Source organism: Pongo pygmaeus, chromosome 10 (genome assembly GCF_028885625.2).
Source record: "Pongo pygmaeus isolate AG05252 chromosome 10, NHGRI_mPonPyg2-v2.0_pri, whole genome shotgun sequence".
Classification (NCBI taxonomy): Eukaryota; Metazoa; Chordata; class Mammalia; order Primates; family Hominidae; genus Pongo; species Pongo pygmaeus.
In genome coordinates this window covers 107,379,568-107,396,763 of record NC_072383.2, presented here as the reverse complement: position 1 = coordinate 107,396,763, position 17,196 = coordinate 107,379,568, and the positions used below count along the sequence as shown (strand labels likewise).

At 47.5% G+C, this 17,196-nt stretch overlaps 1 protein-coding gene across 6 annotated transcripts in view; it reads left to right on the top strand.

Moving 5' to 3' along the window:
- The window catches only part of SSH1 (slingshot protein phosphatase 1), a 74,974-nt gene that overhangs the window by 45,676 nt on the left and 12,102 nt on the right, over window positions 1–17,196 (top strand). For all 6 annotated transcript variants that reach the window (XM_054443297.2, XM_063646689.1, XM_063646688.1 and 3 more), the window contains 8 exons: window positions 734–802; window positions 2,294–2,359; window positions 4,207–4,401; window positions 5,633–5,726; window positions 6,824–6,952; window positions 9,632–9,678; window positions 11,073–11,219; window positions 12,801–13,001. In XM_054443297.2, coding sequence (XP_054299272.1) covers window positions 734–802; window positions 2,294–2,359; window positions 4,207–4,401; window positions 5,633–5,726; window positions 6,824–6,952; window positions 9,632–9,678; window positions 11,073–11,219; window positions 12,801–13,001 — 948 coding nt within the window. The remainder of the gene's footprint in view (window positions 1–733; window positions 803–2,293; window positions 2,360–4,206; window positions 4,402–5,632; window positions 5,727–6,823; window positions 6,953–9,631; window positions 9,679–11,072; window positions 11,220–12,800; window positions 13,002–17,196) is intronic.

Below are 17,196 nucleotides of genomic sequence, written 5' to 3'. Positions count from 1 at the left end.
GATCCCCAGAGGCCCCATTCACACGGGCACACATAAAACATGACTGTGGTGTTGGCAGCAGCAGAGATGGAAGCATGAGATTCCTGAGGTCCGCGGAGCTGGGCCTTGGCACGGTTACAGCGGCTTCTCACAAGTCGACTTTTAAATGCCTGAAGAATTTTCATCATAATCTGAGGATTCTCTGATAAGCCCTTTCTTTCCCTCTGTTTTTCAGTGGCGCCAGTCTCTGCAGTCATTTGGTCTCATTTCACTGGTAGGATGGGCAAAACAAAACCAGATTAAGCAAGGTTGTAAAACCGCAGCCACACTAAAGGCGCAGGTGCACAGGTCCAAAAGTGAGCTCCAGGAACAGTGTGAGCACGCTCCCCTCCCCGCCACCCAGGACACGCCAGGCCGGGCTTGGCTGCTGGTGCTTGCCTGTGTACCGCCAAGTACCCATGTGGCCTCCGCCAGCAGAGCACCAGCCCTGGGCGGCTGCCTCCCTGCTGTAGAGTGGTCGTGCGGTCAGCCCATAATGCACCCAAGAGCCTCAGCTGAGCACTTACGGAGTTGTGTCCACAGGGCCGTCCCAGACCCGTGTCTTCTAGAATTCATCAGTGAACAGTTCCTATGCAGACAGCCTACTCCCACACATACGTCCAACAGCCTGTCCTGGACCAGGTGGTGAGCTGGAAAGGCTGTGCATGTACGTGGGTAGACGCTGACTCCACATGTCTTCTCTCCCCCCTCGCAGTAAAAGCTGCACCATTGGGATGGTTCTTCGACTGTGGAGCGACACGAAAATCCACCTTGATGGAGATGGGTAAGGAGGTCTCTTTAAAAGATTCTCTCACTGTATGTAGGCATTGAAACACGAGCTGGTTCGGGCATCCTTGGATGATCATTAGCACTGAATGACACGTGTGGCGGGAGTGTCACAGTGGGAGAAATCATATTGCCCTCGAGTGAGCTGCACGAGGGAGGGTATGTTTTGGACATCCGATTGGGGAGTTTAGCTCATGAAGTATCAGTGGGAGCGATTACAGGAGATATGCTGCTGTGTGAAGTTCAAGACAGCGATAAACTGATACCCATCCGCCACCTCGATGAGTTAAGTGAACTCTCACCGCATGCCCTCCATGGGGCTTGTCCTGAAAGTTCACGGATGAATGTGGTGCAGCAGGAACTCACCAGCTTTGGGGGTACAAGGAGAGACATACAACTGACAGGCACAACAAGGTTTCAAGTGCCACCCTGGGGGCCACAAAGGAGGAATGAACCAGTTCCATCCGGGCAGGCAGTCGGGATGAGGGGCCATCTAGCGTCCGCACACGTTCACTCCCAAGGAGGGGTGTGGGCACGGTGAGGAGTGGGAAGAAACAGAATAGGAAAGTGGCCTGACATGGGGATTCTAAGCAGGTCAGAGTTATGTTGCCTTGTAGGATGGGAAGAGAAAAATAAAAATTTGATTTGTTGTTTAAGTGATGGGGTTATGGGGATATTTTTCCTTTTTAATTTTAATACCTTTGTATTAATTTTTTTTCTCTTTTTTTCAACGGAGTCTCACTCTGTCACCCTGGGTGGAGTGCAGTGGTACGATCTCGGCTCACTGCAACCTCCACTTTCTGGGTTCAAGTGATTCTCCTGCCTCAGCCTCCCGAATAGCTGGGATTACAGGCACCTGCCACCACGTGCCTGGCTAATTTTTGTATTTTTAATAAAGACAGGGTTTCACCATGTTGACCAGGCTGGTCTCAAACTCTTGACCTCAGGTGATCCACCCTCCTCGGCCTCCCAAAGTGCTGGGATTACAGGCGTGAGCCACCACCCCTGGCCTGTATTAATTTTTTATATTTTATATTAGTATTTTTATATTAACATATTTATATTAATGTATTAATAGATATTTTTATATATTGATTATTTTCCGTGCAATCCTATGAATATAGTTTCCATGCAATTACAAAAAGGAACAGCCAGGCCTATGGGACAGGAGCTGGCAGGGAGGCAGGAACCACATAGGAACATAGATGCTCTTGGAGGTCTTCACCTGGCACCCTTTGCCAGGCTTTCAGTTTTTGGTGGAACTCGCAGTGCTGGGTTAAAAACAAGCCCTCCTCATCTGAGAAAGTGTCTCTTTCTGCCCTTGCCCATGTCTCTGCCAAAGCGGGTTCTGTAAAATCCCTCATCATGTGGCCTGAGATGCGCTTGTTCCCAGCATGTGTGGTGGGCTGGCTGCCTCCTCCCAGAGTGATTTCACTCAAGGCGCTGATTTCTCACCACAGATACCTTTCTCTCTGTTTTTTATTCTCAGTGGGTTCAGCGTGAGCACGGCAGGAAGGATGCACATATTTAAGCCTGTGTCTGTCCAGGCCATGTGGTAAGTGTGGTTTTAGGGACTTTGAACTCCCTAGAAATATTTTCTTAGCCGACAGCATGAATAGAAAAACCCCTTCTACCAAGAAGCTCGTTACGTATGTGCATGTTGAGGGAGGCGCAAAATATATGTAACATAAAATTTATCATTTTCACCATATTTAAAGGCACAATTTTTAGCGGCATTAAGTATATTCACAATGTTTGGGGGGGTTGGGGTTTGTTGTTTTTTTTTTTTTTTTTTGAGACAGGGTCTTGCTCTGTCACCCAGGCTGAGGTGCAGTAGTGTGATCATGGTTCACTGCAGCCTTGACCTCCCAGGCTCAGGTGATCCTCCTGCCTCAGCCTCCCAAGTAGCTGGGACTACAGGCATGCGCCACCACACCCGGCTAACTTTTCTATTTTTTTTTGTAGAGATGGGGTCTCACTATGTTGCCCAGGCTGGTCTCAAACTCCTGGCCTCAAGCAGTCCTCCCACCTCAGCCTCCCAAAGTGCTGGGATTCCAGGCGTGAGCCACTGTACCTGGCCTCAGCCTATATTTTTGTAAAAAGAAGTAAAATGGGCTAGGTGTGGTGGCTCACAACTGTAACCCCAGCATTTTGGGAGGCCACGGTGGGCAGATGACCTGAGGTCAGGAGTTTGAGACCAGCCTGGCCAACATGGCAAAACCCTGCCTCTACTAAAAATACAAAAAATAGCCAGGTGTGATGGGACACACCTGTAGTCCCAGCTACTCAGGAGGCTGAGGCAAGAGAATTACTTGAACCCAGGACATGGAGGTTGCCGTGAGCCGAGATCACGCCTCTGCACTCCAGCCTGGGCGATGGAGCGAGACTCTGTCTCAAAAAAAAAAGAAGAAGAAGAAGTAAAAGAGGGTGACTAAATAAAACATAGATTCTTAATATTGTTTCCCAGTCTGCTCCCCAAACCTCTTCAGTTAGTTTCTGTATTAAAATGACTTTCTAGAACTTGTTTCCTTAAGAAATCTAAGCATCTAAGCTATTAGAACGTTGATGGGGGGATGGGTGGAAATGTAATTATTTAGAATGCAGGCAGATGTCTCTGTTGCATATTAAAGACTTTTTCTTCCAGCTGCTAAGCTTAATTGTGGGTCTTATGTTCAATGTGGGTCATATGAACATATGTTCAGGGTTACCACGCTTCAGGAGCAGTTCTTAATTCTCTGGAGTTAATTGATGGGTTGTAAAATAACCTGTGAACCACCTGATTGGAAGAGTTATGAAGTAGTTTGTTGTTTGTTTCTGCTGCTCTTTGGAAATAATGTGGGGTGTTCTGGCCACTCTTAGATTCAATCAGTAAATATGTCCCAGAGACTAGCTCTGTGCCCTGGCGGGCTGAATGTTTCAGGATATATGCATTCCCCAGCGCCCATACGTGTAAGTGCGACTCCAAGAATGAGCCCTTTACAAACGGCACTTCTCAGCCGGGCATGGTGGCTCACGCCTATAATCCCAGTACTTTGGGAGGCCGAGGCAGGCGGATCACTTGAGGCTAGGAATTCAAGACCAGCCTGGCCAACATTGTGAAACCCTGTCTCTCCTAAAAATACAAAAATTAGTTGGGCGTGGTGGTGGGTGCCTGTGGTCCCAGCTGCTCGGGAGGCTGAGGTAGGAGAATTGCTTGAACCCAGGAGGCGGAGATTGCATTGGGCCCAGAACATGCCACTGCACTCTAGCCTGGGTGACAGAGCGAGACTCTGTCCCAAAAAGAAATAATCAACCAATCAATCATTGTCCTTCCCTTCCCGTATTTGAACCCCTTTGTCAGAGGAGAAAGTCCCTCATCTCTTGTGCCTTCCCAGGCCTGAACTTGTCTTCTCCTCGCCCCAGGTCTGCCCTGCAGGTGCTTCACAAGGCCTGCGAAGTGGCCCGGAGGCACAACTACTTCCCCGGGGGTGTAGCTCTCATCTGGGCTACCTACTATGAGAGCTGCATCAGCTCTGAGCAGAGCTGCATCAATGAGTGGAACGCCATGCAGGACCTGGAGTCCACGCGGCCCGACTCCCCCGCACTGTTTGTGGACAAGTAAGTGAGGCGCCTCCGGTCTGAGCGCACCCAAGCCCACAGGCACCTGCCTCTCCCCCGTCTGCCCTGTGCCCGACCCTGAACCTGGACTGGGCCACACCTCCCCTGGAGTCCCTTGAGTGAGAGCCCTAGCTTTCTCAGAACCAGCGTTTAAAGCAGGGGTCTGTGACACAGGCCCCTGTCCCATGCAAAAAAAAAAAAAAATTACTGATGAATTTGGTGAATGCATTTCTGGGGACGGGCTCCATAACTCCTATCAGACTCTCAAAGGAATGTGTGGCCCTTTGTGTCCCCAACTCTTTGCAGAGCTCTGTGGTCTGGCCTTTTCTCTTCAGATTACCAGAGACTTAATTCCCAGAGCCTCCTGCTCTGCTCTGAGGAGAGTTAGGAATGTGTCCTCTGCTTCCTTGGATCCAAAAACACAACTGGTGAGGGCAGCCTGCCTTAGCAGCAGCCATGGTGAACCACATGACCTGTGTCGTGTGACCTACAACAGCGCTGACGTGGAGAGGCCACACTCGCTGAAGTCTAGTTAGGGAGAATGCTGGTCGCCCCTCCCCTCGGGGTCAGGACCCTGCTCCCACAGTGTGGTGTTCCTCCAGGACACTGCATTTTGGGAAGACTGTGGATAAACCACAGCGTGTTCAGAGGGCAGAGACCTGAAGGATGGGAAGCCACATTAGGAGAGGGCCTTGAAATCACGAAGGAAAGGTAGTTGCCTTTGAATATTTGAAGATTCATCATGGGGAAGAAGGATTATCCTGGTCTGTGTGTCCCCTAGAGTTAAAACCAGAGCAGGGAAATACCCAGATTTTGATTCTGAGGAAGAAGGGAATAATGGGATCTGCTGCAGCTGGGCCGGGCTGCCTTGAGACAGTGAGGTCCTCATGCCCAGACATGTTTGAGCAGACTCAAGGGCCCAGGGGATTGGGGATGTTGCGCTGGGCATCCCAGCATCCTGCCCTAAGAGCATCTGAGCAAGGAGTGAATTTCCACACTGTCCTCTCCCGCCTTGACCTGCTCCCCGCTCTGTTGACTCCCGTGGGAGTTCTAGAGCTGCAGCGGGTTTTCTGTGCACCTCTCCCTACTGCCTGAGAACATGCACACCAAGAAGTGTGCTCTCCTTGCCAAGCCGTGTTCTGTTTAGACCCAGGAGCATCTGGCATTCCTGTAACCTCCGACCGCAAGCTTTCTATAGCTCCTTGCTCTCCTAAACATCGTTTCTTTCCAGGCCCACTGAAGGGGAAAGGACCGAGCGCCTCATCAAAGCCAAGCTCCGAAGCATCATGATGAGCCAGGATCTAGAAAATGTGACTTCCAAAGAGGTAAGACAACTCCTCCCTTGGTTGCAGGTCAGAGGTCATGCAGCCTTCATGTGTCCTGCTCCCGAAAGTGCAGCAAAAGCAGGCCCGACACCTGGTTGTCTTTACCTGTCCTCTGGTATCAGCCCCCGGAGGCTTTTTTTCTGCCTCATTCTACAATCGTATCAGGCCTCGGAGTCAGACTCCAGTTTGAGTCCAGATCTGCCGCTTATCGGCTATGAGACATTGAGCAAATTTCTTGACCTTTGTGAGCCTCACCTATATGGCCTTTGGGGAGAAGTCCATGAGATCCACAGACTGCACCGAGAAGCATTGACCTGTTTTAATAACACCCCCTTGTTCTCTCTTCTGCTCCCTATTACCTTGGGTTTTATGGAAGAGACAGCAGACTTATTTCTCCACAGGATGACAGCTTGACCTGCAAGTACCAAATTCTAGAATAATTTCTCTCTACCTTTTTACCTTTTCATGTTTTTTCCTGGATCACTTTTTTTTCCCCATTGCTTTTTCTTCAAAGCATGCAATGAATTTTAATAAGAGATTAAACTGGGTGGATCTAAGAAGTTAAAATTGACATTTTAAAAGTTCATATGTAACCTTTTTTTTTTTTTTAAAGAGACTTGGGCTTCCTGTGTTGACCAGGCTGGTCTTGAACTCCTGGCCTCAAGCAATCCTCCCACCAAGGCCTCCCAAAGTGCCACTCCATCCAGCCCTGGCTTTTAATTAATGAATACATTTTTAAAAAATCAGATTGTGATATCTTTCCAAGAAAGACGGAACTGATTTTAGATTATTTGATGTATTTGACATTTAATTAAAAAGTAAAAGCGCTTTAAACTTGGTAGAAGAGATCTCATGGAAATCAAATTCCTTATTTGAAATAATAAACTTTACCCAGTTGGGCTTACTTCTAAGCTGAGTAACTTGCATTTCTGCCACCCACGCATGTATGTTGCGTGTATCTAAATGTATTACTCAGAAAGAAAAAACACCCACCTTTTTTGGAAATAGGCACAGTTTGCATTGTAACTTTAATTCTTTTGAGGTGGACGATTGTTTTCTTTAACAAATCACTTTTCCTAATATTTTCTACTCCACAGATTCGTAATGAATTAGAGAAACAGATGAATTGTAACTTGAAGGAATTCAAGGAATTCATAGACAATGAGATGCTACTTATCTTGGGACAGATGGACAAGCCCTCCCTTATCTTCGATCATCTTTATCTCGTAAGAGGCATGGCCCTGGCAGTATCTGGTTTGGGGGACATAAATCAGACCCTTGTTGTTTGGAGTTTGTAGCAAGTCCCGGAGAAAAAGCAGGCAAAAAACTTGAGTTGCCAGAACCTCCATCCTGGCTGGCAGGAGCTCCCCTCTTTGGCCCCTTCTCTGGCCTGCAGCCTGCTGATCTGCTCTTGAGCCAGCTGTTTGAGACGTGGCTCCCAGCTGAGCTGCGGGGAGTTGTTTGGGAGCTATTTGGCGTAGTCAACTGGCATGTGTTTCAGACTCTCGCAAACCCTTTGTCTTCTTCAGCCGCTAACACATAGGCCCCATCCAGTTACTTCCAAGTGGTTTGTGGGCTAAAAAACCCCAATTACTAAAGGAAGTGTCCTCACCAAACCCCAGAATTATGCCTAGGCATCCTGAGACATGAGAAACAACAGGGAGGAGAGATCACACAGCTGACACGGAGCTCCCGCTGAGCTTGTCCAGACAGCTTTTCCATGCACGGCTCCAGGGCCGCTGGAAGCCCTCACCCTGGTCCTGTAGCTCTGGGTGGGTTGTACTGATTTCTGTGCACCTCCACGGCTAGCTCAGATTGTCTTAATGCTGTGAATCTCCATAGAAGGCAACTGGCAAGTTTTCAGAGTCAGAGAGGCTATAGAGGAAGGCACGTTACTAAAATCAGAGAGGCCTAGTGGTGTAATGAAAATCAGGGCCCACCAGGGCCTGGGTTCCCACTCCTCAGCCTCAGCAGCTATGTGACTTGGAAGAAGTCACTTTCCCTCTTTTTTTCTTCATCCTATACCCCAAGGGATGACTATGAGGATTAAATAAAATACAAACTGGGCACAGTGGCTTATGCCTGTAGTCCCAGCTACTCAGGAGGCTGAGTGGGGAGGATAGCTTTAGCCTAGGAGTTCGAAGTCAGCCTGGGCAACATAGTGAGACCTTGTCTCTAAAAAATATTTTTTTAATAAAATAAAATTAAAAATACATATTTAAAGCACCGAGTGCAGTTTTTGTAGTGCTAACTAATGGTAACCATTGTTAGAGAAGAAAGTGCTTCCTGGGAAAGCTAAGGAAGTAAATTTACTACTAGAGACGAGAAAGACTTTGTTTTCTGTAGGAAGTAATTAAGAGTTATGTATATGTCATGATATCTATGTAGATATGTAGATATGTATATTTTTAATATATTTCTGTATACAAATCTATATAGATTTCATAGTTATTGATTAAAATGTATTTACATGTGTGGATTTGAAAGTGTGGGCAGTCCTGGGCACTGATCTCCCTGGAAGTCTGTTGATTTCCCTGGTGAGAAGGGAACAGAAGGCACCTTCGTCCTGTCTTTCTCCACTAGGTGGCAGTCACAGCAAGAGGACGCTCAGCTTCAGCGGCACTTGCGTTATTTTTTTGGTGTGGTTCGGTGCTTTATGTCACTTTTTCCATGAGAGATACTAAAGGAATTTTTATGTTTGGGCCTCTCCCTCAAATATGAAAATTCAGCTAGTGTCGCACATTGCCAGCTTGCTCAGGGCCCCGCCACCCCCGGTCCTGAGGGTCTGCCCTCTTGGGAACTTGGGAAAGGAAGTTTTGAGGAAGACAAAGGTGGATTCTTTTGCTCTTTATGACACTATGTTGTTTGCATTTCCTAAGAGGAAAGTGATCATTTTTTCTTTTCTTTTTTTTTCCCCTGTTCCATGTCCTTTGAATGCTTGGGAGTGGAAGGTTTTTCAATGATACCATTTTTTAAAAGTACTAAATTAAAACATGTTGCAGAAAGTCTGAAAATAGAAATAAATCTAAAGAAGAAAAAAGCATTCCCAATCTTGCAAATCCAGAGGTAGTCCCTGTTAACATTTTGGCCTATTTATTTTCCCATCTTCTGTTTTTTGGGGTTTTTAAAATGCATATATAACTTCTTTAAAAAGGAACAAAGAAGGAAAGGATCATACTGTTTATGTTTATATAGTCCTGTATCCTCCTCTCTTTTAAATTTTTTTTTTCCTTACATGGTATTTGCCTGTCATTAAATATTCTGCAAAATTTATTTGTTTTAAAGTCTCCATCGTGAAGATCCAGCCTCATTTATTTTACTCATTTTTTCCCATTGGACATTTGGGTGGTTTCCACTGGTTTATTACAAAGAATTATTTATATCCTCCTACCTAAATCACTGTGTGAGTTCTGATTATTTCCTCAGGATAGCTTTTTGTAAGTGGAATTACTGGGTCAGAGGGTGGGAACTTTTTCAGTACTGCCAAAATACTTCCCAGAAGGTAGAACGATTCCTGCTTTAATTAGTGGCTTGTGAACGTGCCCTTCCCTGGGTGGGAGGTCGCAGGTCATTGCCTCTGCTTACAGGACCCCACTGGACTCTTAGGAAAGGAAGTGGGGAGACGGAGAGCAGGTTTTCCTGGACTTGCTGTTTCCCTAAGGCCAAGGGGCCAGTGAGGGCCGGGACCCTTCCCTCCCTCCGTCCCTCCCTCCCTTCCTCTCATGCTGTGAGTACTCACTCAGGAATCTCCTTGAATATCAGCCGCTGGTTCTCTCTGTTCTCTGAGGCCAATGGGGCCATGAAATAAGACCTCACCGCCAGAGCTAGGGCAAACCATGCATCCCCTGAGCAGCTCTGAGGCTGACATGTGACACTCACAGAAGTTTGTGTGATCTGTCTCCCAGGGCTCTGAATGGAATGCATCCAATCTGGAGGAACTGCAGGGCTCAGGGTGAGTCTCCTCCCCTTGTCTTTCCCTGTCCTTCCAGGCAGCTTAGAAACCCTCCACTCTGCCATGGAGGGGGAGACCTTGGGGCTGCCTGCCTGTAATTGCCTGCACCCTGGTCTCTGAAGTGGCTGCCAGGGGTTGATGTGCATAGCTAAACAGATGTGCTTCCAAACACCACGCCCTGAATAATTCATGGAGTTTAGATTGTGCTGAAGTCTCGCGTGATTGTGTGGGTTGAGGAAAACTTAAAATTACACTCTAATTGCTGTAGGACCGCCTGGATATTGATTAGGCTCTGTGCTGCCTCCCCCCACCACCCCACCTCCCTGCCCCGCACAGTTTCTGCAAACCCTAGTGTGGACGCAGAGGTCTGCTGGCTGTCGCGTTAGTCAGCAACCCTGATCCCTGGGCCACTTTGGGCTCTATCTGAGCTAATGCTTTGGGGCCTGGTGGGAATCTTGCGACTTTATGCTCAGTGTTGGCCAGAAGCATATGCCTGTTGTAGTCTGACAAACACTCAGCAGGGATGAAAAATGTTTCAATCTAGACCTTCAAGAACAGATGTCTGGACTTTTTTCTTTTTTCTTTTTTAAACAACACAGCCACAAAATCACCGTTCTGTGGGCCTGACATGATGACATTCTAGAATTACCACGTTTAAAAATCAAGACTAAACAAATCTTAAAATACATCTTTAGAACTACCGGTTAAGATGCATTCTTTCAACAGAAAATATTCTTAAAACGTAAGGCCATACTCTTCTGTGCTTTCGTCTTGCTGGGAATAAATTAATGATTTTCTTAGGTATTTTTTTAAGCATGTGTCTAAATATTATGAAGCCTATTTGAGATGTTTTCTAACTCCTGACATTATTTTCTTCCAGAAGTAAAAGTATTGATTAAGTTTAGAGAACTACAGAACCTGGGTTAGCAGACCCTGTCAAATACTTATTTATCTGTCTTGCCTTTTTTCAAAAAAGGATTTAAGGCAATTCCCAAGGATATAGATAATGGATGAATATAGTCTGCTTTTTAGCTCTTTAAGAGTGAAGATGCTGGGATTTTTTTAAGCCTCTGTATATTCATAATAGTCATGAATAGTTATAAATTTAAGTAACACATATTTAATTTTCCAGAATGCTTTAAACTGAGTTTTCTTTTTATAAGGTCTTTAAAATAATTTGGTTTCTTAGTATAAATATAACACATTCTCACCATCGAGAGGGCATTTAGAAAATACCAAAAAACGTAGCTATTAAGGAAAAACCAAAGTCCCGCCACGAACATATGACCCTTGGTTAATGTGTGTTTCCTTTTCTTTTCTCTGCCAGTTTTTATTACCTTGCTTTTCTTTCTCATTCAGATTCTCCAAATTTGTTTATTTTTTTCTCATTGCAGGGTTGATTACATTTTAAATGTTACCAGAGAAATCGATAATTTTTTCCCTGGCTTATTTGCATATCATAACATCCGAGTTTACGATGAAGAGACCACAGACCTCCTCGCCCACTGGAATGAAGCGTATCATTTTATAAACAAAGCGAAGTAAGTGGGCAGAGAGGCGGGGCTGAGGATGAAACCAACCTGCTGAGGCTGGGAGAGCGGGAATGAACGAGACTGCAGATGCAGGAGTCGGCTGGTGGGAGGGGGGAACCAAACGGGACTCCAGATGCAGGAGTTGGCTGGTGGGAGCGGACTTGATGTGGGATGGACCTTTGCTTTTAGTCGCAGGACGCCAAGCACCAAAGGAGAAAAGTCGTTGGTCCTCTCCAGGTAGAGTCCCTATTGAGCTTAGTCTCTCCCACCTGTCTTTGATTGTGACACTTGACCCCAGTTGTCATCATCAGCTCTGATTCCAGGCAAGCCCCAGATACCAAGTGGACACTCAGGGACCCCACCCCTAGGAAGTCACTGAGCCAAAGGAGGGCTAGGGGATGACATGCACGGACACGGGCTTAGAGCTTCTTTGGGACTGTCTCCCTAAGAATACGGCCCATCTTCCCTCCCTGAGTTACTGTCGCATGAAACAGGACAGCACGTTGGAGGTCATGGCCAGCCCCACTGCCCCTGAGCCCGTCAGTGGTTTCACCTGTCTCTGGTGCTCATTTTATTCCCCTGAGAAACAGCTCTGCCTTATTAAGTCAAGAATAGAAAGAGAGAACCCTTTGAGATGCTGTCAAGACAATCACCCTCTTCTGCTTTGTCTCCCTCTGGGTCAAAGCCACATGATGTGTCCTTAACCAAATCTTAGTTCCCTTATATTCCCAGGAGACAAACTCAAGACTCCCTTGACGGAAACTTCAGCAGTTAGGGGGAAAAACCCCACTGAGATTTGCAGGAGAATTTCAAGCTTGGGGTATAGGAAACCAGAGCCGGCTCCCACCTGGTGGGTCTGCCTTCTGTACAAATAAAGTTTCGCAGGTGCTGCCCTTACTGGCCTGGCGCTCCTTCACATTCTTGAGCAAGTGATACTTAAAGAAACACTGTCCTCCGGGCCATATCTGGTAAATCAGCCAGGCCTGGGCCAGCACTGCCTCCTTACAAATGACAGGCCAGCCCCATCTCCCACTCCTGGCTTTTCTCTGCGGCCGCCCTTACTCCTGCTCCCTGGCCCTCCTGTTTGAAGAGCATCTCGCTCTCCCCAGGGCCTTGCAGCTTTCAGTTTGCTGACCCCATTTTTCTGCAGTAACTCATTCACTGTCTCCATCTGCTGTAGCAGCTGAGTAGCTCTTGCAGAAATCCCGTTAGCTGCCCACTCTCATCCCAGGAAAGGGCTTTCGGTCCCCTAGCCCATCCCAACCATGTGAGAAGATTCTCACTTGGTCCCTGAAGGCAGCCAAATATTGAAGCTCTCCCTGCAAACAAAACATGGCCAGGCCAGAACAGATTTCTTTTGATATCCCATTGTGTGCTAATTGATTCTACGGTGGTGGTATTTCCTTTAGAGTATGTGGACATCTGCTCCGTAAACATTAAGACTTAGGAGGATTTCGGCAGTAAGATAACTACAGGGTTTAAAAAAATGATTCAGGTAAAACCCGAGAGAATGAAGTTGTTGGAGCTTTTTAACTCCTTCTCCACTGCTTCTCCCCCATCTCTCCTCCCCAACTGCTCCCACCCCTGCAGAAGGAACCATTCCAAGTGCCTGGTGCATTGCAAAATGGGCGTGAGTCGCTCGGCCTCCACAGTCATAGCCTATGCAATGAAGGAATTCGGCTGGCCTCTGGAAAAAGCATATAACTATGTGAAGCAGAAGCGCAGCATCACGCGCCCCAACGCGGGCTTTATGAGGCAGCTGTCTGAGTATGAAGGCATCTTGGACGCAAGGTGGGTGCCTGCCTGGAGAGAAGGTTGGCAGGCGGAGCTGGAGCGGCCGTGCGGCCAAGCCAGCCAGGCCTCTGTCGGCAGCAGAGCATGCTCCCATTCGGCCCAGCAGCCGCTTCCGCAGCCAAAATCTTGCCTCTCAGGGGGAGCCAGTTTGAGAAAAACACTATTGTTTGGGCTTTGATGAGTGGTTTCCAGGAGGGATCTGTTTTGATTTTCTTGGCACACACATAAAGCTGGTTTTGCTGCTGGAGGGAACGGTGCCTAGGTTCTAAGCCAAGGCCTGGCCTCGTGTGTGTGGCATAAGCACGTGCGCATCTTGCTTCCTGGGCATCTGTTTTGTGCCAAGCCCTGTGCACCAGCTTTGCTGCAGGAAAAGCCAATGACTCAGAGAGGCACAGCAACCAGATTCCACCACTGATGAGCAGGGCAAGTCAGGGCAAGCCCATCAGTCGTCCTGAGCCTCAGTTCCCTCTTCTGAGTTAAGAATTAATGCCCACCTTAGCTGGGCCTGGGACATGCACCTGTAGTCCGAGCTGCTCAGGAAACTGAGATGGGAGGATTGCTTGAGCCCAAGAGTTCGAGGCTGCAGTGAACTGTGATCGTGCTACTGGACTCCAGCCTGCACGACAGAGCAAGACCCCATCTCTTAAACAAAAATGCTTTTTAAAACACTGAGGTCAGGTGTGGTGGCTCACGCCTGTAATCCCAACACTTTGGGAGGCCAAGGGGGGTGGATCGCTTGAGCTCAGGAGTTCGAGACCAGCCTTGCTGATGCAGTATATTTTCTTGACCCCTTTTTGGGACACGTGACAGAGGTGCCTCATTTACTCAGCCCGCCCCACTCAACCCCTCATGGGAGGGAGCGTACAAGTGAACTAGTGCAGGAACTGGAGTGAGCGAGTGGAGGAACCGGCCTCTTTGGTGCTGGCAGGAGTGAACTCTGTGCAGGCCCCATGGCAGCGTCCAGGTGGGGGTGCCTGTGATCCTAAGGCCTCAGAGGGTGTGTTATAATACTCCTTTAGCTCTGCCGTCCACAGATAGCAGTGTGTTACCAGCTCAGTTGAACCCTTTGCTTCATCGTTTGAGACAGCTGCCTTCTGCTAGTGAGGGCAAAGGGCCAATGTGACAGCATTTTTGGGTACTCACACCTGGTGTGTCCTGAATTCTTGTCTGGTGCTCAAGAGGAATGAGGTCACATGGGCAAATTGAAGAATAGTGAATGTGGAGAATTTTATTGAGTGATGAAAGCAGCCCTCAGCAGAGAGGGGAGCTGGAAAGGGGATAGGAAGGGAAGGTCGCTCTCCACTGAGGTCAAGCCACCTCTCTGCCTCGTCCAGCCTCCATCTTCTAAAATCAAGCTGCCTCTCTCCGACATCCAGGCAGTTCTTCCTGACATCCAGCTGCTGCTTCTCTCTGCCAGCTGTGTCTGGGGTCTTTATAGGCACAGGATGGGGGCGGAGTGGGCTATAGGTAGTTTTGGAAAAGGCAACATTCAATTGGTAAAAAGACATTATTCAGAAAGAGCCAGTCGGGAGAGAGCAGGCACACAGGGATGGCTGTTTTTACTCTGGGACACAGGTTTCAGGCTTTTCGGCTTGAAGGTGGGGTTTTGCCAGGGACCTGCCCCTGTCTGCCTAGAATTTCTCTGCATCCTATTGCTGTCATTGGCAACATGCTAAGACCGTGTCTCTACTAGAAGTACAAAAAAAAAAGCCAAGTGTGGTGGCGTGTGCCAGTGGTCCTAGCTGCTTGGGATGCTGAGATCAGAGGGTTGCTTGAGCCCAGGGGGCAGAGGTTGCAGTGAGCCGAGATTGTGCCACTGCACTCCAGCCTGGGTGACAGAACCAGACCCTGTCTGAAAAAGAAAACAAAAAAAAAACAATGAATGCTCACCTTAATGTGGATGTTAATGGTACAGGTGCTGTAGAAAACAGTATGGTGGTTCTTCAGAAAATTAGGGGCCAGGCATGGTGGCTAACGCCTATAATCCCAGTACTTTGGGAGACCCAGGCAGGTGGATCACCTGAGGTCAGGAGTTCAAGGCCAGCCTAACCAACATGGAGAAACCCCGTCTCTACTAAAAATACAAAACTAGCTGGGTGTGGTGGCATGCACCTGTAATCCCAGCTACTCAGGAGGCTGAGGCAGGAGAATTGCTTGAACCTGGGAGGTGGAGGTTACAGTGAGCCGAGATCACGCCATTGCACTCCAGCCTGGGCAACAAGGGCAACAACAGCAAAACTTCGTCTAAAAAAAAAAAAAAAAAAAAAGGAATAAAATTATTATATCATCCAGCAATTCCACTTGTGGAAATATATCCAAAACAATTGAAAGCAGAGTCTCGGAGAGATATTTGTACATTAGTGCTTATAGCAACATTATCCATGATAGCCAAAAAGTGGAAGCAACCCACGTGTTCATTGACGGATGAATGAACAAACAAAACGTGACATATTCATACAATGGATATTACACAGCCTTAAAAAGGAAGGAAAGACTGACACAAGCTACGACAGTCATGAACCTTCATGACATTGTGCTAAGTGAAATAAGCAAATCACAAAAAGAACTACTGTATGTTTCCATGCATATGAGATACTTAGAGAAGTCAAAGTCACAGAGACAGAGAGTAGAATGGTGGTTGCCAGGGACTGGAAGAAGAAGGGAATGGGGAGTTACTGTTCAATGGGTACCGAATTTCAGCTTTGCCAGAGACAGAGCATTCTGGAGACTCTAGTCTAGAGGCTGTCTGGTTGGTGGTGATGGTTGCATAACAGTATGAATGTATTTAATGCACACTTAGAAGTGGTCAAGATGAGGCCGGGTGCGGTGGCTCATGCCCATAATCCCATCACTTTAAGAGGCCGAGGCAGGTGGCTCACTTGAGGTCAGGAGTTCGAGACCAGTCTGGCCAACAAGGTTAAACCCCGTCTCTACTAAAAATACAAGAATTAGCTGGGTGTGGTGGCGCGCACCTGTAATCCCAGCTACTTGGAAGGCTGAGGCAGGAGAATGGCTTGAACCTGGGAGACCAGGAGTTCAAGACCGCAGTGAGCCATGATCGCATCACTGCACTCCAGCCTGAGCAACAGAGCGAGACCTTTTCTCAGAAAGAAATACATAAAAATTTTTTAAATGTATAAATAAAAAGTGGTCAGGGTGGCAAATTTTATTTTTTTGAGACAGGATCTCACTCTGTCACCCAGGCTGGAGTGCAGGGTATGATCATGACACCTCAACCTCCCAGGCTCAAGTGATTCTCCCACCTCAGCCCCCCAAGCAGCTGGGACTACAGGTGTGCACCACAATAGCCGGTTAATTTTTTATATTTTTTTCTGTAGAGACAAGGTTTCGGTATGTTGCCCAGGCTGGTCTCAAACTCCTGGGTTCAATCGATCCTTCTACCTCGGCCTTCCAAAGTGCTGGGCCACCACACCTGGCCCAAATTTTATGTTATATGTATTTTAGCTGTAAAAAAAAATTGAGGGTCAGGCGCTGTAATCCCAGCACTTTGGGAGGCCAATGCAGGCGGATCACCTGAGGTCAGGAGTTTGAGACCAGCCTGGCCAACATAGTGAAACCCCATCGCTTCTAAAAATATACCAAAAAAATTAGCCAGGTGTGGTGGTGTGTGCCTGTAATCTCAGCTACTCAGGAGGCTGAGGCACGAGGATTGCTTGAACCCGGGAGGCAGAGGTTCCGAGATCATACCACTGTACCCCAGCCTGGGTGACAGAGTGAGACTTCACCTCAAAAAAAAAAGTTTTTAAAGAATACCCACCCAATAGGGCTGCTGTGAGGTTTGCATGAGTGCTGTCTGTCAATCAAGCAAAATGACCGAGGCAAGTCTCAATCATTTTAGGAGGTTTATTTGCCAATGTTAAGGATGCGCACCCGGGAGACAGGTCTGTGCCTTTCTCCAAAGATAATTTTGAGGGCTTCAAATTTTAAGGGGAAAGGATGGGATATTGAGAAATGCACAATTTTCATGTGAAGTTGGGTAGGGGGAAAAGAGTCATGCACGCCTTCATCTGGCTTAGTGAATCTGCGTTTTTGCATAACATAGACAGTAGGGCAGAGGAAACAATCAGATATGCATTTGTGTAAGGTGGTTAGAGGGATGACTTTGAGTTCTGTCTTGTGTCTTCCTTCCCACCCACCCCCCCAACCTGTGAAGATAGTGGGCAATTTACAT